This window comes from Oncorhynchus clarkii, chromosome 10 (genome assembly GCF_045791955.1).
Source record: "Oncorhynchus clarkii lewisi isolate Uvic-CL-2024 chromosome 10, UVic_Ocla_1.0, whole genome shotgun sequence".
NCBI lineage: Eukaryota > Metazoa > Chordata > Actinopteri > Salmoniformes > Salmonidae > Oncorhynchus > Oncorhynchus clarkii.
The window spans coordinates 3,894,829-3,919,035 of record NC_092156.1 but is presented as its reverse complement, the minus strand read 5'-3'; the positions used below and the strand labels follow the sequence as shown (position 1 = coordinate 3,919,035).

The window sequence follows — 24,207 nt, the reverse complement described above, 5'->3', positions numbered from 1 at the left end:
CGTTAGTCATAAGGCATACGCCCCCGCCCCTCTTTTTACCAGAAAGATGTTTTTTCCTGTCTGCGCGATGCGTGGAGAAACCTGTTGGCTGCACCGCTTCGGATTGCGTCTCTCCAGTAAGCCACGTTTCCGTGAAGCAAAGAACGTTACAGTCTCTGATGTCCCTCTGGAATGCTACCCTTGCTCGGATTTCATCAACCTTGTTGTCAAGAGACTGGACATTGGCAAGAAGAATGCTAGGGAGTGGTGTGCGCTGTGCCCGTCTCCGGAGTCTGACCAGTAGACCGCCTCGTTTCCCTCTCTTTCGGAGTCGTTTTTTTGGGTCGCTGCATAGGATCCACTCTGTTGTCCTGTTTGTAAGGCAGAACACAGGATCCGCGTCGCGAAAAACATATTCTTGGTCGTACTGATGGTGAGTTGATGCTGATCTTATATTCAGTAGTTCTTCTCGACTGTATGTAATGAAACCTAAGATGACCTGGGGTACTAATGTAAGAAATAACACGTAAAAAAACAAAAAACTGCATAGTTTCCTAGGAACGCGAAGCGAGGCGGCCATCTCTGTCGGCGCCGGAAGTCTAGGGTATCAAAATGAGGTAACACACATGCAACATCCCTCTGTGATCCAACACCACGAAGAAAACAAAAGAACTGGCTGTTGAAAAAGAGACAGATGGTCGTAGACCTTCATCAATCTGGTAATGGCTTCAAGAAGATCCACAAACGATTGACTATACCACTGAGCACTGTCAGGACAATTATGAACAAAGGCAAAAGATATGGAACAGTTGAAAACCTAATGGGACATCTGGTCCCCACACAGAGAATAAACCACAAAACACAAGCACTCATACAACAGACCTACCAAAGGTGGGATTTGGTCCGTTCTGCAGCTAGCAGATAATAACAGAAACCAGCTGAGCCCGTATCACCAGATATATCACGTTACCACACAGGAATGCAGCTCAACATGATCCATTTGATCACAGCGTCCGTTCATTGTAAAATCAACTATATATTAAAAAAAAACAAGTCCGCTCATGGTTATAATCGCTGCTAAAACAACAGTGAATGTTTGTTAGGACATTTAGTTATGTCATGTTAGTTACCTACCGGTGCGCAGATTCATTGGTTTTTCTTCACTGTTTTTCCCAGGTTGCAAAGTTTCTATTGGATAGTTTCTATTGGATAGTTTCTATTGTATATGCTCAAACTAGTAGACTTGTTTGTGTGTGTTGTTATGAGTTGGCTAAACGCATGATCAGATCTAGCCTAGAGGGTAGCCTGTTGGCCAGATAGCCAGTAGCGAGGGTAGCCTGTTGGCCAGATAGCCAGTAGAGAGGATAGCCTGTTGGCCAGATAGCCAGTAGAGAGGGTAGCCTGTTGGCCAGATAGCCAGTAGAGAGGGTAGCCCGTTGGCCAGATAGCCAGTAGAGAGGGTAGCCTGTTGGCCAGATAGCCAGTAGAGAGGGTAGCCTGTTAGCCAGATAGCCAGTAGAGAGGGTAGCCTGTTGGCCAGATAGCCAGTAGAGAGGGTAGCCTGTTGGCCAGATAGCCAGTAGAGAGGGTAGCCCGTTGGCCAGATAGCCAGTAGAGAGGGTAGCCCGTTGGCCAGATAGCCAGTAGAGAGGGTAGCCTGTTGGCCAGATAGCCAGTAGAGAGGGTAGCCTGTTGTCCAGATAGCCAGTAGAGAGGGTTGGCCAGATAGCCAGTAGAGAGGGTTGGCCAGATAGCCAGTAGAGAGGGTTGGCCAGATAGCCAGTAGAGAGGGTTGGCCAGATAGCCAGATAGCCAGTAGAGAGGGTTGATCAGATAGCCAGATAGCCAGTAGAGAGGGTAGCCCGTTGGCCAGATAGCCAGAAGAGAGGGTAGCCCGTTGGCCAGATAGCCAGTAGAGAGGGTAGCCCGTTGGCCAGATAGCCAGTAGAGAGGGTAGCCTGTTGGTCAGATAGCCAGTAGAGAGGGTTGGTCAGATAGCCAGTAGAGAGGGTTGGCCAGATAGCCAGTAGAGAGGGTTGGCCAGATAGCCAGATAGCCAGTAGAGAGGGTAGCCCGTTGGCTCCCCTGTTGGCTACCCAGTAGAGAGGGTATCCTGTTGGCCAGATAGCCAGTAGAGAGGGTAGCCCGTTGGCCAGGAAGCCAGTAGAGAGGGTAGCCCGTTGGCCAGGAAGCCAGTAGAGAGGGTAGCCCATTGGCCAGTAGCCAGTAGAGAGGGTAGCCTGTTGGTCAGATAGCCAGTAGAGAGGGTAGCCTGTTGGCCAGATAGCAAGTAGCGAGGGTAGCCTGTTTGCCAGATATCCAGTAGCGAGGGTTGGCCAGATAGCCAGTAGAGAGGGTTGGCCAGATAGCCAGTAGAGAGGGTTGGCCAGATAGCCAGATAGCCAGTAGAGAGGGTAGCCCGTTGGCCAGGTAGCCAGTAGAGAGGGTAGCCCGTTGGTCAGGTAGCCAGTAGAGAGGGTAGCCTGTTGGTCAGATAGCCAGTAGAGAGGGTTGGCCAGATAGCCAGTAGAGAGGGTTGGCCAGATAGCCAGTAGAGAGGGTTGGCCAGATAGCCAGTAGAGAGGGTTGGCCAGATAGCCAGTAGAGAGGGTTGGCCAGTAGAGAGGGTTGGCCAGTAGAGAGGGTTGGCCAGATAGCCAGATAGCCAGTAGAGAGGGTAGCCCGTTGGCTCCCCTGTTGGCTACCCAGTAGAGAGGGTAGCCCGTTGGCCAGATAGCCAGTAGAGAGGGTAGCCCGTTGGCCAGGTAGCCAGTGTCTATCTCATATAAACACCAGTCATCCAACCAATAACACCTTCTACTATAATAATGATCAGAACAACTTCAGAGGCAATAATAAACCCAGTGATCATTAGATGATTGGTACGTTTTAATTTTAATTTATTTCTCCTTTATTTAACCAGGTATTTATATATATAACCCTTTATTTAACCAGGTATTTATATATATAACCCTTTATTTAACCAGGTATTTATATATATAACCCTTTATTTAACCAGGTATTTATATATATAACTCTGACCCTTTATTTAACCAGGTATTTATATATATATATAACCCTAACCCTTTATTTAACCAGGTAGGACAGTTGAGAACAAGTTCTCATTTACAACTGCCACCTGGCCAAGATAAAGCAAAGCAGTGAGACACAAACAACAACACAGAGTTACACATAAACAAACGTACAGTCAATAACACAATAGAAAAGAAAAATAGAAAAATCTATGTACAGATGTAGAAGATCAGGGAGGTAAGGCAATAAATTGGCCCTAGAGGCGGAAATAATTACAATTTAGCATTAACACTGGAGTGATAGATGTGAAGATGATGATGTGCAAGTAGAGATACTGGGGTGCAGAAGAGCAAAACGATAAATAATAATATGGGGATGAGGTAGTTGGGTGTGCTATTTACAGATGGGCTGTGTACAGGTACAGTGATCGGTAAGCTGCTCTGACAGCTGATGCTTAAAGTTAGAGAGGGAGATATAATTGATTTGATTTCTGCAATTCGTTCCAGTCGTTGGCAGCAGAGAACTGGAAGGAAAGCCGGCAAAAAGAAGAGTTGACTTTGGGGGTGACCAGTGAGATATACCTGCTGGAGCACGTGCTACGGGTGGGTGTTGTTATGGTGACCACTGAGCTGAGATAAGGCGGAGCTTTCCCTAGCTGAGACTTGTAGATGACCTGGAGCCAGTGGGTTTGGTGACGAATATGAAGCGAGGGCCAGCCAACGAGAGCATACAGGTCACAGTGGTGGGTAGTACATGGGGCTTTGGTGACAAAATGGATGGCACTGTGATAGACTGCATCCAGTTTGCTGAGTAGAGTGTTGGAGGCTATTTTGTAAATGACATCGCCGAAGTCGAAGATCGGTAGGATAGTCAGTTTTACGAGGGTATGTTTAGCAGCATGAGTGAAGGATGCTTTGTTGCGAAATAGGAAGCCGATTCTAGATTTAATTTTGGATTGGAGATGCTTAATGTGAGTCTGGAAGGAGAGTTTACAGTCTAACCAGACACGTAGGTATTTGCCGTTGACCCCATATTCTAAGTCAGAACCGTCCAGAGTAGTGATGCTGGACGGGTGGGCAGCGATCGGTTGAAGAGCATGCATTTAGTTTTACTTGCATTTAAAAGCAGTTGGAGGCCACGGAAGGAGAGTTGTATGGCGTTGAAGCTCAGTGTCCAAAGAAGGGCCAGAAGTATACAGAATGGTGTCGTCTGCGTAGAGGTGGATCAGAGACTCACAAGCTGCAAGAGCGACATCATTGATATGTACAGAGAAAAGAGTCGGCTCGAGAATTGAACCCTGTGGTACCCCCATGGAGACTGCCAGAGGTCCGGACAACAGGCCCCTACGAATTCACACACTGAACTCTGTCTGCAAAGTAGTCGGTAAACCAGGCGAGGCAGTCATTTGAGAAGCCCAGGCTGTTGAGTCTACCGATAATGGGGGGGTGTGTGCGGTTCAAAACAAAAAAGCCATTTTAAAATGTCCCCGAAGTCTCTAAGGCCAATGCACAAATAATCAATCCATACCGTTTCATGAATAGACAAAACAATTATAAGCAATATACTCCCTTTATTAAACACAAATGTCCACACCAGTGCCTTTACAGGTCCACACTGGAGCGAGCCATGGTCTTAGCTGTGACCTTCCGGCTTGCAGCTGCACTTGTCCATCCGATGCAACCGTTGGTTTGTCGGTTAAAGCTTCGCAACAATGTTGCCACTCCAGTAAATCAACGGCAACACCATTCACCACAGGTGTCAGACACCTAGAAGAGTAACAGCATTCACCACAGGTGTCAGACACCTAGTACAGTAACAACATTCACCAAAGGTGTCAGACATCTAGTAGAGTAACAGCATTCACCACAGGCACCTAGTAGAGTAACAACATTCACCACAGGTGTCAGACACCTAGTACAGTAACAACATTCACCACAGGGGTCAGACACCTAGTCAGGCACCTAGTAGATTAACAACATTCACCACAGGTGTCAGACATCTAGTAGAGTAACAACATTCACCACAGGTGTCAGACACCTAGTACAGTAACAACATTCACCACAGGGGTCAGACACCTAGTCAGGCACCTAGTGGAGGAACAAAATTTACCACAGGTGTTAGACACCTAGTGGAGTAACAACATTCACCACAGGTGTCAGACACCTAGTAGAGTAACAGCATTCACCACAGGTGTCAGACACCTAGTAGAGTAACAACATTCACCACAGGTATCAGACACCTAGTACAGTAACAACATTCACCACAGGCACCTAGTAGAGTAACAACATTCACCACAGGTGTCAGACACCTAGTGGAGTAACAACATTCACCACAGGTGTTCGACACCTAGTACAGTAACAACATTCACCACAGGTGTCAGACACCTAGTCAGACATCTAGTCAGACACCTAGTGGAGTAACAACATTCACCACAGGTGTTCGACACCTAGTACAGTAACAACATTCACCACAGGTGTTAGACACCTAGTCAGACACCTAGTGGAACACTGAACTTAAAACCTTACAAACTAAACATGCCGAAAACAAACAAGACTTGTGCAAAGAGTTGCACACACAGTCAAATCTGTCACGCCAACCAAGAGCTCCCACACAGAGACGGAAGAGCTATATTTACTTCCTCCTTCCTGACAGCTGGTGCGCTCTTAAAGTGGCAATTACGATCTTGTCTCATCGCTGCAGCTCTCCAACGGGCTCGGGAGAGGCAGAGGTCGAGTCATGCGTCCCCCGAAAGATGACCCGCCAAACCGCTCTCCTTAACACCCGCCCGCTTAACCCGGGAGCCAGCCGCACCAACGTGTCGGAGGAAACACCGTTCAACCGACAACCCAAGTCAGCCTGCAGGGTCTGTAACCCGGGTCTGTAGTGACAACTCAAGTCAGCCTGCAGGGTCTGTAACCCGGGTCTGTAGTGACAACTCAAGTCAGCCTGCAGGGTCTGTAACCCGGGTCTGTAGTGACAACTCAAGCATTGTGATACAGTGCCTTAGACCGATGTATTGTATACGGTCTTCTCTCTCCATGACTGTCTGTCTGTCTGTCTGTCTGTCTGTCTGTCTGTCTGTCTCTCTCTCTCTCTCTCTGTCTCTCTCTCTCTCGCTGTCTGTCTCTCTGTCTCTCTCTCTCCATGACTGTACCATAAGGTCTTTGGCTCTGTCTCTCTGTCTATCTCTCTCTCTGTCTCTCTCTCTGTCTCTCTGTCTCTCAATTCAATTCAAGGGGCTTTATTGGCATGGGAAACGTGTTAACATTGCCAAAGCAAGTGAGGTAGATAATATACAAAAGTGAAATAAACAATAAAAATTAACAGTAAACATTACACATACAGACGTATCTCTCTCTGTGTCTCTCTCTGTCCCTCTGTGTCTCTATCTGTCTCTCTGTCTCTCTGTCTCTCTGTCTCTGTCTCTGTGTCTCTGTCTCTCTGTCTCTCTGTCTCTCTCTGTCTCTGTCTCTCTCTGTCTCTCTCTGTCTCTATGTCTCTGTCTCTATCTCTCTCTGTCTCTCTGTCTCTCTGTCTCTCTCTGTCTCTGTCTCTGTCTCTGTCTCTGTTTCTGTCTCTGTCTCTCCATAACTCTGGCTGTCTCTCTCTCACCAGTGTGTTGGATCATAACCCTTTGAAAAGTATCTCCCAAGACACCTTCACCGGCCTCACCTCCCTCATGTTCCTGTGAGTAGCGCACACACACACACACGCAGTCCTTCTCTCTTTCTCTGTCGCTCTATGTGTGTATGTGTGTTTGCGCGTGCAAGACGTGTGTCATCCTTTTTTCTCCAAATGGCTTGTTTCATTCCTCTATTGCATTAGTAGTTCATCCTCTACGGTACACCCCCCCCCCCACATCTCAGCGAGAGGGAGAGACAGACAGAGAAAGAGAGAGTGACTGAGAGAGAGGTGTGGAGATACTGAGAGGTGAGGAGAGATACTGAGAGACGAGAGACAGAGAGGTGGGTGGAGATACTGAGAGGTGAGGAGAGAGACTGAGAGGTGAGGAGAGAGACTGAGAGGTGAAGAGAGAGACTGAGAGGTGGGGAGAGAGACTGAGAGGTGGGGAGAGAGACTGAGAGGTGGGGAGAGAGACTGAGAGGTGGGAAGAGAGACTGAGAGGTGGGGAGAGAGACTGAGAGGTGGGGAGAGAGACAGAGGTGGGGAGAGAGGATACATGCTGAGATAGGAAAGATATTGAGATGTGTCGAGGGATATTGAGAGGTGAGGAGGGATATTGAGAGGTGAGGAGGGATATTGAGATGTGAGGAGGGATATTGAGATGTGAGGAGGGATATTGAGATGTGAGGAGGGATATTGAGATGTGAGGAGGGATATTGAGATGAGGAGAGAGAAACACAGAGATAGAATAAAGCTAAAGAAAAGAGCTGCTCTACAGATGGTCGTACTGACTATCAACTGACTATCAACTGGCTATCAACTGACTATCAACTGACTATCAACTGACTATCTGCTGACTATCAACTGACTATCAACTGACTATCAACTGACTATCTGCTGACTATCTGCTGACTATCAGCTGACTATCAACTGACTATCAACTGACTATCAACTGACTATCAACTGACTATCTGCTGACTATCAACTGACTATCAACTGACTATCAACTGACTATCAACTGACTATCAACTGACTATCAACTGACTATCTGCTGACTATCTGCTGAGGATCATCTGACTATCAACTGACTATCAACTGACTATCTGCTGAGGATCAACTGACTATCAACTGACTATCAACTGACTATCAACTGACTATCAACTGACTATCTGCTGAGAATCAACCATTCAGAGGTAATACCTAAACGTAACCTTAAACACTTCAACATTTTTAATTTGGATCAACTTTGACACTTGAGAAACATTGGAGGAACGTCTCATGAGACTGTGAGAGCTTGTTGACCATCTGTTACTGTACACCAATTAACAGAAGTTTGACAAGTTGCACTGCATCATTACATTACAATCCCTATAGTCTTGCCAACGCAGCACTCAGTAAGTACACTCTTAGAAAAAAAGTGCTATCTAGAACCTCAAAGGGTTCTTCAACTGTCCCCATAGGAGAACCCTTTGTAGAACCTCTTTTTTTCAATGGTGGAAAATGTACCCAATTGTCATGCTTGAGTAAAAGAAAAGATACCTTAGCTCGCCCTGCCGACGTTAGTAAGACATTTAATCGTGTTACCCAGTAAAATACTACTTGAGTAAAAGTCAAAAAATTATTTGGTTTTAAATATTCTTAAGTATCAAAAGTAAACATAATTTCTAAAATATACTTGAGTTGTCACGCCCTGACCTTAGAGAGCCATTTAATGTCTCTCTTTGGTTTGTTCAGGGTGTGAATTGGATTGGGCATTCTATGTTCTATTTTCTATGATTTTGTATTTCTATGTTTTGGCCGGGTATGGTTCTCAATCAGGGACAGCTGTCTATCGTTGTCTCTGATTGGGAACCATACTTTTTCCCTCCTTGTCTTGGTGGGAAGTTGTCTTTGTTCGTGGCACATAGCCTTTAGCGGCACGGTTTGTTTGGTAGTGTTTATTGTTTTGTTCGGCGTAATTTCTAATAAAGAGAATAGGTACGCTCACCACGCTGCACCTTGGTCCTCTTCTTTCAACAACCGTGACATGAGGATCAAAAGTAAAATTTTAAATAATTTCATGTTCCTTATATTAAGCAAACCAGACGGCATGATATGCTTGTTTTTTAAAAATGTATTAACGAATAGCCAGGGGCACACTCCAACACTCAGACACCATTTACAAACAAAACATGTGTGTTTAGTGAGTCCGCCAGATCAGAGGCAGTAGAGAGGACCAGGGATGTTCTCTTAATAAGTGTGAGAATTGCATCATATTCATGTTCTGCTAAGCATTTAGAATGTAATGAGTACTTTTGGCTGTCAGGGAAAACACAGAGTAAAAAGTACATTTTATTTAGGAATATAGTAAAGTAAAAGTTATCAAAAATGTAAATAGTAAAATACAGATACCTTAAAAGTACTACTTTACACCACTGCCTTTTGGGTTCCATGTAGGACCCTTTCCACAGAGGGTTCCACATGGAACCTGAAATGAGTTCTTCCTGGAACCAAAAAGGATTCTCCCTGGAACCAAAAAGGATTCTCCAATGGGAAGAACCCCTTTGGAACCATTTTTTTCTGAGTGTGTTTTTGTGTTAATCTTTTTCTCTCCAAACATGGCTCCCAGCTGTGTGTCTACCTGAAGGAGGTCCCACAGTTGTGTGTTTGTGTGAGTCCGTGTGTGTGCATGTGTGTCCTTCCATCTGTGTGTGTGTGTCCGCCCATCCATGTGTGTCTGTGTGTGTATTCTCTAGACAACAGTGTGTTCTCTCTCTTCCCAGTTCCATGGTGAATACGTCTCTCGTGGAGCTTCCCCAACCCAGCCTCTGTCACCACACACCTAACCTCAGCTGGGTGTGAGTATCTATCTATTTATCTTCCCATCTGAGTATACATCTATCTATCTATACATCAAGTTGGCACCGATAGACATGGCCATTCAGCAACTTTCCAGTATTTTGTTTTTTTGTGTGTGTTATTTCTCACTTTATTAGCTCAGAACGTCCTTTGCATTATTACATACAGCTGGAAAGAACGTTTGAATATCAGAGCGGATTCTATCCATCTATCCATCCATCTGTCCATCCATCTGTCCATCTGTCCATCTATACATCTATATATCTATCAATCTATACATCTATCTATATATGTAACTCACCAGCGTTTCAACCAGACTTTTCTGAATGATATCCTTTGTTCGTACCCCCCAAGGCAATTCCACTGCTCCATGACGCCACCGGCAGAGAATAGGTGTTTGGAGTGGACTCTTAGTCCGACTCAGGAGGTGTTGAATACCACCCACCACTTCCGAGTATATTACTTGCTAATGTGTTCGATTACAGGCTCAAAATGGCCAGAAACAAAGAACTTTCTTCCGAAACTCGTCAGTCTATTCTTGTTTCTTTGTACTGTGTTTCTGATCATTTTGATGTTATTTTCATGGACAAAAAGTGTGCTTTTCTATCAAAAACAAGGACATTTATAAGTGGCCCCAAACTTTTGAAAGGTAGTGTATGTTTCATGATTAACTACTGTAACTGTGGTAATGTACAGGAACTCAGGTCATTTTCCCTACCTGTGATACCTCACAATAAAATGCAGACCTCATTACCTCCCAAAATAATTCTCTTCGGTAATTGTCACAGCCATGTATATTCCCCCTCAAGCCGATTCAGCAACAGCTCTCAAGGAATGAATCTGGACTTTGTGAAAACTGGGAACCACATATCCCGAGGCCGCATTTATTGTAGCTGGGGATTTTCACAAATCAAATCAAATCAAATGTATTTATATAGCCCTTCGTTCAACTGATCAGCTGATATCTCAAAGTGCTGTACAGAAACACAGCCTAAAACCCCAAACAGCAAGCAGTGCAGGTGTAGAAGCACGGTGGCTAGGAAAAACTCCCTAGAAAGGCCAAAACCTAGGAAGAAACCTAGAGAGGAACCAGGCTATGTGGGGTGGCCAGTCCTCTTCTGGCTGTGCCGGGTGGAGATTATAACAGAACATGGCCAAGATGTTCAAATGTTCATAAATGACCAGCATGGTCGAATAATGATAAGGCAGAACAGTTGAAACTGGAGCAGCAGCACGGTCAGGTGGACTGGGGATAGCAAGGAGTCATCATGTCAGGTAGTCCTGGGGCATGGTCCTAGGGCTCAGGTCTCCCGAGAGAGAGAAAGAAAGAGAGAATTAGAGAGAGCATATGTGGGATGGCCAGTCCTCTTCTGGCTGTGCCGGGCGGAGATTATAACAGAACATAGCCAAGATGTTCAAATGTTCATAAATGACCAGCATGGTCGAATAATAATAAGGCAGAACAGTTGAAACTGGAGCAGCAGCACGGCCAGGTGGACTGGGGACAGCAAGGAGTCATCATGTCAGGTAGTCCTGGGGCTCAGGTCCTAGGACTACCTGCAAACAAAGCAAATTTGAGGAAAACGTAACCAAAGTTCTATCAACACATCGCTTCCAGTACTTTAAAAAACTCTAGACCACTGCTACTCTCCCTTTCGAGATGGCTACAAAGCCCTCCCCCACCCTCCCATCGGCAAATCAGATCAGGTCTCCATCCTGATCCTCCCTTCCTATAGGCAGAAACTCAAACAGGAACTAGCCGTGGGAAGTACTGTTATACGTTGGTCTGACCAATCAGAACCCATGCTTCAAGATTGTTTTGATCACGCGGACTAGGATCTGTTCTGAGTTGCCTCTGAGAATAAAATTGACATTGACACAGTGACTGAGTTCATCAGGAAGTGTATGAGGGGACTTTGTTCAAACTTTGACGATTAAAACCTATTCCAAACCTAAAACCGTGGATAGATGGCATCATTTTGTGCAAATCTGAAAGCACAAACCATCACATTTAACTACAGACCGAGAATATGGTCAAGCACAAACAGTCCAGCTATGCCCTCTGTAACAAACAGGCAAAACATCAATGCAAACACAAAGTGGAGTTGCAATTCAATGGCTCAGACACGAGACATGGCAGGGACTCTCTCTCGGATTATAAATGGAAAAGGAGATTATAACAGAACATGGCCAAGATGTTCAAATGTTCATAAATGACCAGCATGGTCAAATAATAATAATCACAGGCAGAACAGTTGAAAATGGAGCAGCAGCACAGCCAGGTGGACTGGAGACAGCAAGGAGTCATCATGCCCAGCAGTCCTGAGACATGGTCCTAGGGCTCAGGTCCTCCGAGAGAGAGAAAGAAAGAGACCCCCGACACATAAACTACTGGTTGCGCTGGTTGCCCTTTTCCTGTAGCAACAGGTCACAAATCTTGCTGCTGTGATGGCACACTGTGGTATTTCACCCAATAGATATAGAAGTTTATCAAAATGTGATTTATTTTCAAATTCTTTTTGGATCTTTGTAATCTGAGGGAAATATGTGTCTCTAATATGGTCGTACATTTGTCAGGAGGTTAGGAACTGCAGCTCAGTGTCCACCTCATTTTGTGGGCAGTGTGCACATAGCCTGTCTTCTCTTGAGAACCAGGTCTGCCTACGGCGGCCTTTCTCAATAGCAAGGCTATCCTCACTAAGTCTGTACATAGTCAAAGCTTTCCTTAGGTTTGTGTCAGTCACAGTGGTCAGGTATTCTGCCGCTGTGTACTCTCTGTTTAGGGTCAAATAGCATTCTAGTTTGCTTTGTTTTTTTGTTAAGTCCTTCCAATGTGTCAAGGAATTATCTTTTTGTTTTCTCATGATTTGGTTGGGTCTAATTGTGCTGCTGTCCTGGGGCTCTGTGGGGTGTGTTTGTGTTTGTGAACAGAGCCCCGGTACCAGCTTGCTTAGTGGACTCTGCTCCAGGTTCATCTCTCTGTAGGTGATGGCTTTGTTATGGAAGGTTTGGGAATCGCTTCCTTTTAGGTGGTTGGAAAATTTAATGGCTCTTTTATGGATTTGAATAATTAGTGGGTATCGTTTCAATTCTGCTCTGCATGCATTATTTGGTTTTCTACGTTGTACACTGTGGATATTTTTACAGAATTTGCATGCAGAGTCTCAATTTGGTGTTTGTCCCATTTTGTGAATTCTTGGTTGGTGAGCGGACCCCAGACCTCACAACCATAAAGGGCAATGGGCTCTATGACTGATTCAATTATTTTTTAGCCAAATCCTAATTGGTATGTTGAAATTTGTGTTCCTTTTGATGGCATAGAAGGCCCTTCTTGCCTTGTCTCTCAGATTGTTCACAGCTTTGTGGAAGTTGTCTGTCTGTCTGTCTGTCTGTCTGTCTGTCTGTCTGTTTCCGTCTGTCTGTCTGTTTGTCTGTCCATCCTATCCCTATTGAGTATGTATCATAATAATAATTTGACTGTCAGCATTAATCCATCCATCCCATTATTAGTAAAAACAAAGACAGAAATACAGACTTTAAGATGTTATTTTCTTCTACAGCAAAGTTATTGTTATTAACACACACACACACACAGAGAGAGACAGACAGACAGAGAGACAGACAGACAGAGAGAGAGCTATATATCCCTCCAGTTTGAAGGGATTAGATTAGTATCCGGCTGCAGACAAAGATGAGGATAATGTTAGCCAGCGGTCAGCCTGACCGTGTGATGTAACAGTGTACACCAATGTTCTCTCGCTCTCTGTCTCTGTCTCTCTCGCTCTCTGTCTCTCTGTCTCTCTGTCTCTCTCTCTCTCTCTCTCTCTCTCTCTCTCTCTCTCTCTCTCTCCAGGGATTTTGAGGGGAACCAGGTCTTAACCATCAACTACTCCACTCTGATAACCTGCAGCCAGCTCACTGTACTGTAAGTACAAAGCGTGTGTGTGTGTGTAATGGGCATCATGAACCCATTACTTGGCACGAAATATGCGTTTTGATTTCTTCTGTATGTAAAATACTTCTAGTATTCTGGCTAAGGCCTCTTACCCTGTCAGTCACACATATCAATCTACTGCAGTAACATGTCCAGCTCATTACCTCGACGTTACAACACGTTACATGGGATCATACCCACACATCGTCAATACAGACACATATCATGGGATCACACCACACATCGTCAATACAGACATATATCATGGGATCACACCACACATCTTCAATACAGGCACATATTATGCATTCCTAATTAATACACATAATATCATGATATTACCATTTAGTTGCCAGATTACATTTTAACCTAGTATTGTTCTGAGTATTGTTCTGAGTATTGTTCTGAGTATTGTTCTGAGTATTGTTCTGAGTATTGCTCTGAGTATTGCTCTGAGTATTGCTCTGAGTATTGCTCTGAGTATTGCTCTAAGTATTGCTCTAAGTATTGCTCTAAGTATTGTTTTAAGCATACCTCTTGATCGGTCTTTTATTCTCCTGACTGGAGGTGCTTTTTTAGAATAAACTAAATATGCTTCTCTGCATCTCTGCTAAATTCTGGGGTGAAAGATGGAAAGGAATGTGAGTCTTTGTTCAGTACATTTAGTTAATAATCTAGATACCAAGACAGGTACTTCCTGTTAAAACCATATCTGGTAGATACCAAGACAGGTAATTCCTGTTAAAACCATGTCTGGTTGATACCAAGACAGGTACTTCCTGTTAAAACCATGTCTGGTTGATACCAAGACAGGTACTTCCTGTTAAAACCATGCCTGGTTGATACCAAGACAGGGACTTCCTGTTAATACCTGTGTTCTTAAAGACTTTATAAAGTCTAGAGAGCCATGTCTGTCTACGGCGGCCTTTCTCAATAGCAAGGCTATGCTCACTGAGTCTGTACATAGTCAAATAGTTATGTTCCTTTTGATGGCATAGAATGCCCTTCTTCACAGCTTTGTGGAAGTTACCTGTGGCGCTGATGTTCAGGCCAAGGTATGCATAGTTGTTTGTGTGCTCTAGGGCAACAGTGTCTAGATGGAATTTGTATTTGTGGTCCTGGCGATTGGACCTTTTTTGGAACACCATTATTTTGGTCTTACTGAGATTTACTGTCAGGGCCCAGGTCTGACAGAATCTGTGCAGAAGATCTAGGTGCTGCTGTAGGCCCTCCTTGGTTGGTGACAGAAGCACCAGATCATCAGCAAACAGCAGACATTTGACTTCGGATTCTAGTAGGGTGAGGCCGGGTGCTGCAGACTTTTCTAGTGCCCGTGCCAATTCGTTGTATATGTTGAAGAGGGTGGGGCTTAAGCTTCATCCCTGTCTCACCCCACGACCCTGTGGAAAGAAACGTGTGATTTTTTTTGTGAAGAAATGTGTGTGTTTTTTGCCCATTTTAACCGCACACTTTGTTTGTGTACATGGATTTTATAATGTCGTATGTTTTACCCCCTACACCACTTTCCATCAGTTTGTATAGCAGACCCTCATGCCAAATTGAGTCGAAGGCTTTTTTGAAATCAACAAAGCATGAGAAGACTTTACCTTTGTTTTGGTTTGTTTGGTTGTCAATTAGGGTGTGCAGGGTGAATACATGGTCTGTTGTACGGTAATTTGGTAAAAAGCCAATCTGACATTTGCTCAGTACATTGTTTTCATTGAGGAAATGTACGAGTCTGCTGTTAATGATAATGCAGTGGATTTCCCCAAGGTTACTGTTGACGCATATCTCACGGTAGTTATTGGGGTCAGATTTGTCTCCACTTTTGTGGATTGGGGTGATCAGTCCTGGGTTCCAAATATTGGGGAAGATGCCAGAGCTAAGGATGATGTTAAAGAGTTTTAGTATAGCCAATTGGAATTTGTTTTCTGTATATTTGATCATTTCATTGAGGATACCATCAACACCACATGCCTTTTTGGGTTGGAGGGTTTTTATTTTGTCCTGTAACTCATTCAATGTAATTGGAGAATCCAGTGGGTTCTGCTAGTCTTTAATAGTTGATTCTAAGATCTGTATTTGATCATGTATATATTTTTGCTCTTTATTCTTTGTTATTGAGCCAAAAAGATTGGGGAAGTGGTTTACCCATACATCTCCATTTTGGATAGATAATTCTTCGTGTTGTTGTTTGTTTAGTGTTTTCCAATTTTCCCAGAAGTGGTTAGAGTCTATGGATTCTTCAATTACATTGAGCTGATTTCTGACATGCTGTTCCTTCTTTTTACGTAGTGTATTTCTGTATTGTTTTAGTGATTCACCATAGTGAAGGCGTAGACTCAGGTTTTCCGGGTCTCTATGTTTTTGGTTGGACATGTTTCTCAATTTCTTTCTTAGATTTTTGCATTCTTCATCAAACCATTTGTCATTGTTGTTAATTTTCTTTGGTTTTCTATTTGAGATTTTTAGATTTGATAGGGAAGCTGAGAGGTCAAATATACTGTTAAGATTTTCTACTGATAAGTTTACACCTTCACTATTACAGTAGAACATTTTACCCAGGAAATTGTCTAAAAGGGATTGAATTTGTTGTTGCCTAATTGTTTTTTGGTAGGTTTCCAAACTGCATTCCTTCCATCTATAGTATTTCTTAATGTTACTCAGTTCCTTTGGCTTTGATGCCTCATGATTTGAGTATTGCTCTGTTTAAGTAGACTGTGATTTTGCTGTGGTCTGAAAGGGGTGTCAGTGGGGCTGACTGTGAACGCTCTGAGAGACTCTGGGTTGAGGTCAGTGATAAAGTAGTCTACAGTACTACTGCCAAGAGATGAGCTATATGTGTACCTACCATAGGAGTCCCCTCGAAGCCTACCATTGACTATGTACATACCCAGCGTGCGACAGAGCTGCAGGAGTTGTGACCCGTTTTTGTTGGTTATGTTGTCATAGTTGTGCCTAGGGGGGCATATGTGGGAGGGAATGCTGTCACCTCCAGGCAGGTGTTTGTCCCCCTGTGTGCTGAGGGTGTCAGGTTCTTGTCCGGTTCTGGCATTTAGGTCGCCACAGACTAGTACATGTCCCTGGGCCTGGAAATGATTGATTTCCCCCTCCAGGATGAAGAAGCTGTCTTCATTAAAATATGGGGATTCTAGTGGGGGGATATAGGTAGCACACAGGAGGACATTTTTCTCTGTTAGGATAATTTCCTTTTGAATTTCTAGCCAAATGTAGAATGTTCCTGTTTTGATTAATTTAATGGAGTGAGTTAGGTCTGCTCTATACCAAATTAGCATACCCCCTGAGTCCCTTCCCTGTTTCACACCTGGTAGTTTGGTGGATGGGACTACCAGCTCTCTGTAACCTAGAGGGCAACCAGTGGGTCTGTCTCCTCTATACCAGGTTTCTTGCAGGATGACAATGTCTGTATTACCGATTTCTTTGGTGAAGTCCGGGTTTCTGCTCTTTAGGCCAAAGGCAGATGACCTCAGGCCTCGGATATTCCAGGATAATATAGTGAAGGCTTTTTGTTCCATAGAGTGTCCAATGTTGTTGGTCGTGGTTTGGCCTCAGGCCAGTAAGTGTGAGCAGAGCCTGCTGAGCATCTGGTACATGCCATTGGCTTGGGTGAGTGTGAGAGTGGGGGTTGGGACTGTTTGCCCACTCACTACCTGGGTGTATGTGTGGCTTCCATGTTGAGGCCCTCTTTGCGGGGGTGGGGTGCATGGGGTGGGCAGGAGTGGCATAGGTCTGATCTGAGGGGGCCTAAATGGGGTGTGGGCATGGTTGACGTGGGGGGGTGCTGATTGGTTGGGGTGGGGGTGTGGATGTGTCTGGGTGTACTGTGGTCTGGATGTAATTCCTCTTGGCGTGGGTCCTCTATGTGTAGGTCCAGGGGGGGGGTCCTGCAGATCTGGGAGGGTGTCTCGCTGGTCTGGGTGGGGTGTCTATTGATCTGTTGCTCCTGTGTGAAGTGTTGGGGATACGTTTGAGAGCGATGTCCTTTAGAGTTCGGGCAAAGGTGGGCACTGCTGCCTTGTAGAGGTGGACCTGGTCATAGAGGCTGTTCAAGTCAAGGGTAGAGTGGTGGGCCAGGAAAACATTTGGTTTTGAGGCACAGTCACGGGAAATACTTGCGTTTACCCGCTGTATTGTGGCAGGGTGGAAGTCTTTTCGTGGTAGCAGGGTGGAGATAACCACTTGTGCGTTGGGGAAAGTAGAAGAAGCCTTTTCAATCACTCCCTTCAGTGCTGTGACCACTCTTTCCTACTGTGCTCTCAGGTCGTTTGTGCCTGTGTGTATTATTATGTGGCTGGGTGAGCCTAGTTTGGCCTCAGACAGAAGGTCGAGGGTGCGCTGGGTGTTTGGACACCAGAGTTTAGACACACTGTGTTTGGGGAAAAAAAACATTTCTTCTATATATTTCCCATTTGAGTCCATAAGTAGTACAATCTGTGTCTTGTGTTTGTCCTCAGTGGGTGTGGGGGGTTGTCAGAAGGGCTATCAGGGTGGCTGACAGGGGGGTGGGTGCTCAGAGGGGGTGAGAGCCTCTGGGCTTGGGGTTCTTCATTTGTCTGTTCTGCTGTGATGTCAACTCTATGGTCAGGGTCTGGTGTGGACTGTTCTGCTGTGGTGTTGAGACTTTTGTTGGGTGCTGAGGTGGGCTGTTCTGCTGGCTTCTCTGTGGGGGTGGCCACCTCTCTAGTGGGTTGTTCTCTGTCACACGCCGTCCCCCTCAACTTCTCCTCCATCCCCCTCACCCTCTCCTCCATCCCCCTCAACCTCTCCTCCACCAGCAGTCTGATACACTCCTCTAGTGCTCTGTTCTGCTCCTCTTTCTCCTGTTGTATTTGTCTCACCACTGTCCAAAGTGCAGATATGTCTCTGTCCACCTCCAGCTCTCCGGGTCTGGTTAAGGGGCTGTTGTTGTGCTGGACTGTTGTCTGGGTCTGTGCTGACTGAAGTGTAATCACCTGCTGTTCCAGCTCCACCTGCCTTACCTCCAGCTGGGTGAATTTGTCCTTCATTTCAATGAGGGAGTGGTAATCTGTGCTGGGAGGTTGACTCTCCGCTGGGGGTTGCTCATCTGTGGGGTTACATAATGAAGAGGTCTGGTCTGACCCGCTCGGTGTGGGGGTGTCTTTATCAAGGGAGAGCTTCTCCTGCTGGGCTAATTCTTTGATTAGGTGAAAGTCCAGCTGAAACTGTTTGTGGTTACTCTGTACCATTACTGTTCCGGATTTATGGATATTTATATTACTTGACTCAGAGTCCTCGTTATCAAGTATTCTGAGTTTCCACCCCTCGTTAACCCCCCCTCTCTTAACAAAAGGGTAGTGTGCTAATATAGCACTGTGCCATGCCAGGGGATGGTTTGTGTGGAAGATAAGGTTGCTGATGTTCCCATTTTTGTAATAGTCAGCAAAAAGTGTCTCTTGATTTTCCATAAGGAGCTTCATTTTGTAATCTTTTCTTGCCTTATCATTCTTTACATGCAAAGGGTACTGTATTTTAATTACCTCTGAACAGCGGGAGGGAGCTTCTAAGGCCTCTACATTTGGTTGGGGTAGACTGTGTGACTCTCCTGCCATTGTTGGGCTAATGGGCTTTGACACCTCTCACTTGACACGTCAGTGCTAGTTGAAGCTGTATCAAGCTTGGCAGAATTATGTTAGAATTCAGTCCTTATAAAGTAATGTTGTGTATTTTTCTTCTTGGCTTTTGGAAATAAAATATCGTTTCAGACTAAACATTACTCACTCAGTTCCAGGTTGGATGGTGTTTTCAGGTTTCTGTTGTTTTCCAGAGAATTTGCTGTATAGGGTAATAAGTCCTTGGTTGTTGTGAACTTTCCAGGTGATTCCGTAATTCCGTCCAAAATCAGGTTGTAGGTTTTAAGTTTTGATTTGAAGTAGGGGTTATGTTGAAGAGGGTAGAATCCAGTATGTGTTCCTGACAAAAAATCCAAGTTTATCTAACTCCTAATCTATCTTTTTTAAAGAAAATGCTGAAAAATGCAGGAGCTCTGATCCTGACCTCTGCTCTCTCTCTCTCACGCTGACTCTCTCTGTCTCTGTCTCTCTCTCTCTGTCTGTCTATCTCTCTCTGTCTCTCTCTCTCTGTCTCTCTCTCTCTCTCTCTCTCTCTCTCTCTCTCTCTCTCTCTCATGCTGTCTCTCATGCTGTCTCTCTCTGTGTCTCTCTCTCTGTCTCTCTCTCTGTCTCTCTGTGTCTCTCTCTGTCTCGCTGTCTCTCACGCTGTCTCGCTGTCTCTCACGCTGTCTCACTGACTCTCTCTCTGTCTGTCTGTCTCTCTCTCTCTCTCTCTCTGTCTCTCTCTCTCTCATGCTGTCTCTCTCTGTGTCTCTCTCTGTGTCTCTCTGTCTCGCTGTCTCTCTCTCCCTCTCTCTGTCTGTCTGTCTCTCTCTGTCTCTCAGTCTCTCACTCGGTCTCTCTCGCTCTCTCTTTGTCTTTCATGCTGTCTCTCACGCTGTCTCTCTCTCTGTCTCTCTGTCTGTCTGTCTCTCTCTGTCTCTCAGTCTCTCTCGCTCTCTCTCTGTCTTTCATGATGTCTCTCACACTGTCTCTCTCTCTGTCTCTCTCTGTCTGTACCCTCTAAACTACATCACTTTATGACGCTTGTTGTTGCCATTAAGTGGTTTCAGTAAAACTCTTCAGTCATTAAAGTCTGAGCCTCTTGGTGTCTTTTTAAAAGTCAAACAACGTTCTCCTTATCATTCTGATGACGGTCATCAACAGCACTCTCAACCCTGTGATCAAGTCCTTTAGATGTTCTTTATCTCTCGCTCTCTCTCTGTCATTCATTCCCTCATGCTCTCTCTCCATCTATTTCTCTGTCTGTCTGTCTGTCTCTCTGTCTCTCTGTCTGTCCTGTCTGTCTGCCTGCCTGCCTCCCTCCCTCCCTCCCTCCCTCCCTCCCTCCCTCCCTCCCTCCCTCCCTCCCTCCCTCCCTCCCTCCCTCCCTCCCTCCCAATTTCAATTGTGCAAATAGTTAAAGTACAAAAGGGAAAATAAATAAACAGAAATATGGGTTGTATTTACAACGGCGTTTGTTCTTCACTGATTGCCCTTTCAGGTCACGAATCTCACTGCTGTTTTGTCACACTGTGGTATTTTACATGTTTTATTTAACCTTTATTTAACCAGGTAGGCTAGTTGAGAACAAGTTTTCATTTACAACTGCGACCTGGCCAAGATAAAGCAAAGCAGTATGACAAAAACACAGAGTTACACATGGGATAAACAAACGTACAGTCAATAACACAATAGAATATTGTATCCAGTGTGTGCAAATGAGGTAAGGCATTAAATACCCTTGTCTGTCTATACCCCTGTTGGACCTAAATATTTTTGTATCTGAGCTCCTAGAGCGGCTCTCCTTTATTTTTTAAGCAATAAATAGGCCATAGTGGCGAAGTAATTACAATTTAGCAATTAACACTGTGCAGATGTGCAGATGATGATGTGCAAGTAGAAAAACAAATATGGGGATGAGGTAGGTAGTTGGTTGGATGGGCTATTTACAGATGGGCTGTATACAGCTCTAGCAATCAGTGTTTAAAGTTAGTGAGGGGGGTAATGAGTCTCCAGCTTCAGTGATTTTTTGCAATTCGTTCCAGTCATTGACAGCAGAGAACTGGAAGGAAAGGCGGGCGAAAGAGGAACTGGCTTTGGGAGTGACCAGTGAAATATACCTGCTGGAGCGCGTGCTACGGTTGGGTGTTGCTATGGTGACCAGTGAAATATACCTGCTGGAGCGCGTGCTACGGGTGGGTGTTGATATGGTGACCAGTGAGCTGAGATAAGGCGGGTCTTTACCTAGCAAAGACTTATAGATGACCTGGAGCCAGTGGGTCTGGCGAAGAATATGTAGCGAGGGCCAGCAAGCGAGAGCATTCAGGTTGCAGTGGTGGGTAGTATATGGGGCTTCGGTGACAAAACAGAGGCACTGTGATAGACTGCATCCAGTTTGCTGAGTAGAGTGTTGGAGGTTATTTTGTAAATGACATCGCTGAAGTCAAGGATTGGTAGGATAGTCAGCTTTACGAGGGTATGTTTGGAAGCATGAATAAGGGAGGCTTTGTTGCGATATTGGAAGACGATTCTAGATTTAATTTTGGATTGGAGATGCTTAATGGAGTCTGGAAGGAGAGTTTACAGTCTAGTCAGACACCTAGGTATATATAGTTGTCCACATATAAGTCAGAACCATCCAGAGAAGTGGTGCTAGTCGGACGGGCGGGTGGAGGATTGATCGGTTGAAGAGCATCCATTTAGTTTTACTAGCATTTAAGAGCAGTTGGAGGCCACGGAAGGAGTATTGTATGGCATTGAAGCTCGTTTGGAGGTTTGTTAACACAGTGTCCAATGAAGGGCCAGATGTATACAGAATGGTGTCGTCTGTGTAGAGGTGGATCAAAGAATCACCAGCAGCAAGAGCGACATCATTGATGTATACAGAGAAGAGAGTCAGCCTGAGAATTGAACCCTGTTGCACCCACATGGAGACTGTCAGAGGTCCGGACGACAGGCCCTCCGATTTGAAACCCTGAACTCTGTCTGAGAAGTAGTTAGTGAACCAGGCGAGGCAGTCATTAGAGAAACCAAGGCTGTCACCAAGGTGCACCCGTGACCAGCTCGGAAACCAGATTGTATAGCGGAAAATGTACGGTGGGATTCGAAATGGTCAGTGATCTGTTTATTAACTTGGCTTTCAAAGACTTTAAAAGGGAAGGGCAGGATGGATATAGGTCTGTAATAGTTTGGGTCTAGAGTGTCTCCCCCTTTGAAGAGGAATCTCAGATGATACAAAAGAGAGATTGAACAGACTAGCATTAGGGGTTGCAACAATGGCGGCGGATAGTTTTAGGAAGAGCGGGTACAGATATTCTAGCCCGGCTGATTTGTAGGGATCCCGATTTTGCAGATCTTTCAGAACATCAGCTGTCTGGATTTGGGTGAAGGAGAAGCAGGGGGGACTTTGGTCAAGTTGCTGCAGGGGGTGCAGAGGGTGTTGGCCAGTGTTGGGGTAGTCAGGTGGAAAACATGGCCAGCCGTAGAGAAATGTTTATTGAAATTCTCCATTATTATGGATTTATCAGTGGTGACAGTGTTTCCTAGCCTCAGTGCAGTGGGCAGCTGGGAGGGGGGGGGGGGGGGGGGGGGAATTAGTGCTGCAGGAAGCAAATTTCTGTTTGAAAAAGCTAGCCTTTTTTTCCTGACTGAATGTGTATATTGGTTCCTGGTCAAGGGCAGTCAGGTCTGGAGTGAACCAAGGGCTACATCTGTTCTTAATTTTACATCTTTTGAAAGCGGCATGCTTATTTAAGATGGTGAGGAAATTACTTTTAAAGAACGACCAGGCATCCTCTACTGACGGGATGAGGTCAATATCCTTCCAGGATACCCTGGCCAGGTCGATTAGAAAGGCCTGCTTGCAGAAGTGTTTTAGGGAGCGTTTGACAGTGATGAGGGGTGGTCTTTGACCGCGGACCCATAATGGACTTAAGCAATGAGACAGTGATCGCTGCGTGAAAACAGCAGAGGTGTATTTAGAGGGCAAGTTGGGGATGGTATCTATGAGGGTGCCCATGTTTACGGATTTAGGGTTGTACCTGGTAGGTTCCTTGATAATTTGTGTAAGATTGAGGGCATATAGCTCACCTAATAGTACGAACTCTGAAGATAGATGGAGGAAAATCAATTCACATATGGTGTCCGGGGCACAGCTAGGAGCTGAGGAGGGTCTGTAACAAGTGGCAACAGTGAGATACTTATTTCTGGAGAGATGGATTTTTAAAAGTAGAAGCTCGAACAATTTGGGTTTGAGCTTAGACCTGGATAGTGTGACAGAACTCTGCAGGTTATCTCTGGGGTAGATTGCAACTCCGCCCCCTTTAGCAGTTCTATCTTGACGGAAAATGTTGTAGTCGGGGATGGAAATTTCTGAATTTTTCTTGGCCTTCCTAAACCAGGATTAAGACACAGCTAGAACATCCGGGTTGGCAGAGTGTGCTAAAGCAGTGAGTAAAACAAACTCAGGGAGGAGGCTTCTAATGTTAACATGCATGAAACCAAGGCTTTTACGGTTACACCCAGTAGATATGGGAGTTGATCAACATTGGGTTTGTTTTCAAATTCTTTATGGAGCTGTGTAATCTGAGGGAAATACTACGTGTCTCTGATATGGTAAAACATTTGGCAGGAGGATAGAAATTGCAGCTTGGGCATATAGCCTGTTTTCTCTTGAGAGCCATGTCTGCCAATGGCATTTTTTCATGATAGCAAGGCTATGCTCACTGAGTCTGTACATAGTCAAAGCTTTCCTTAATTTTGGGGTCAGTCACAGTGATCAGGTATTCTGCCGCTGTGTACTCTCTGTTTAGGGCCTAATAACATTCCAGTTTGCTCTGTTTTTCTGTTAATTCTTTCCAATATGTCAAGTAATTATCTTTTTGTTTTCTCATGATTTGGTTGTGTCTAATTGTGTTGCTGTCCTGGGGCTCTGTGGGGTCTGTTTGTGTTTGTTATCAGTCCTCGTACCAGCTGGCAGAGGGGACTATTCTCATGGTGAATCTCTCTGTAGTTAAGGCTTTGTTATGTAAGGCTTGAGAATCTTATTTTTCGGTGGTTAAAGAATTTGATTGCTCTATTCTTGATTTTAATAATTAGCGGAAATCGTTCTAATTTAGTTATGCATAGATTTTTTGGTGTTATAAGTTGTACACTGAGGATGTTTTTGCAGAGTTCTGCACTAATATCTGCACTAAATTTGGTGTT

General features: G+C 44.9%; 1 protein-coding gene across 1 annotated transcript in view; it reads left to right on the top strand.

Moving 5' to 3' along the window:
* LOC139419384 (relaxin receptor 2-like) overlaps window positions 1-24,207 on the top strand; it is a 157,496-nt gene that overhangs the window by 72,785 nt on the left and 60,504 nt on the right. The window contains exons 8-10 of the mRNA XM_071169329.1: window positions 6,628-6,699; window positions 9,399-9,473; window positions 13,328-13,399. Of these exons, the coding sequence (XP_071025430.1) occupies window positions 6,628-6,699; window positions 9,399-9,473; window positions 13,328-13,399 (219 nt within the window). The remainder of the gene's footprint in view (window positions 1-6,627; window positions 6,700-9,398; window positions 9,474-13,327; window positions 13,400-24,207) is intronic.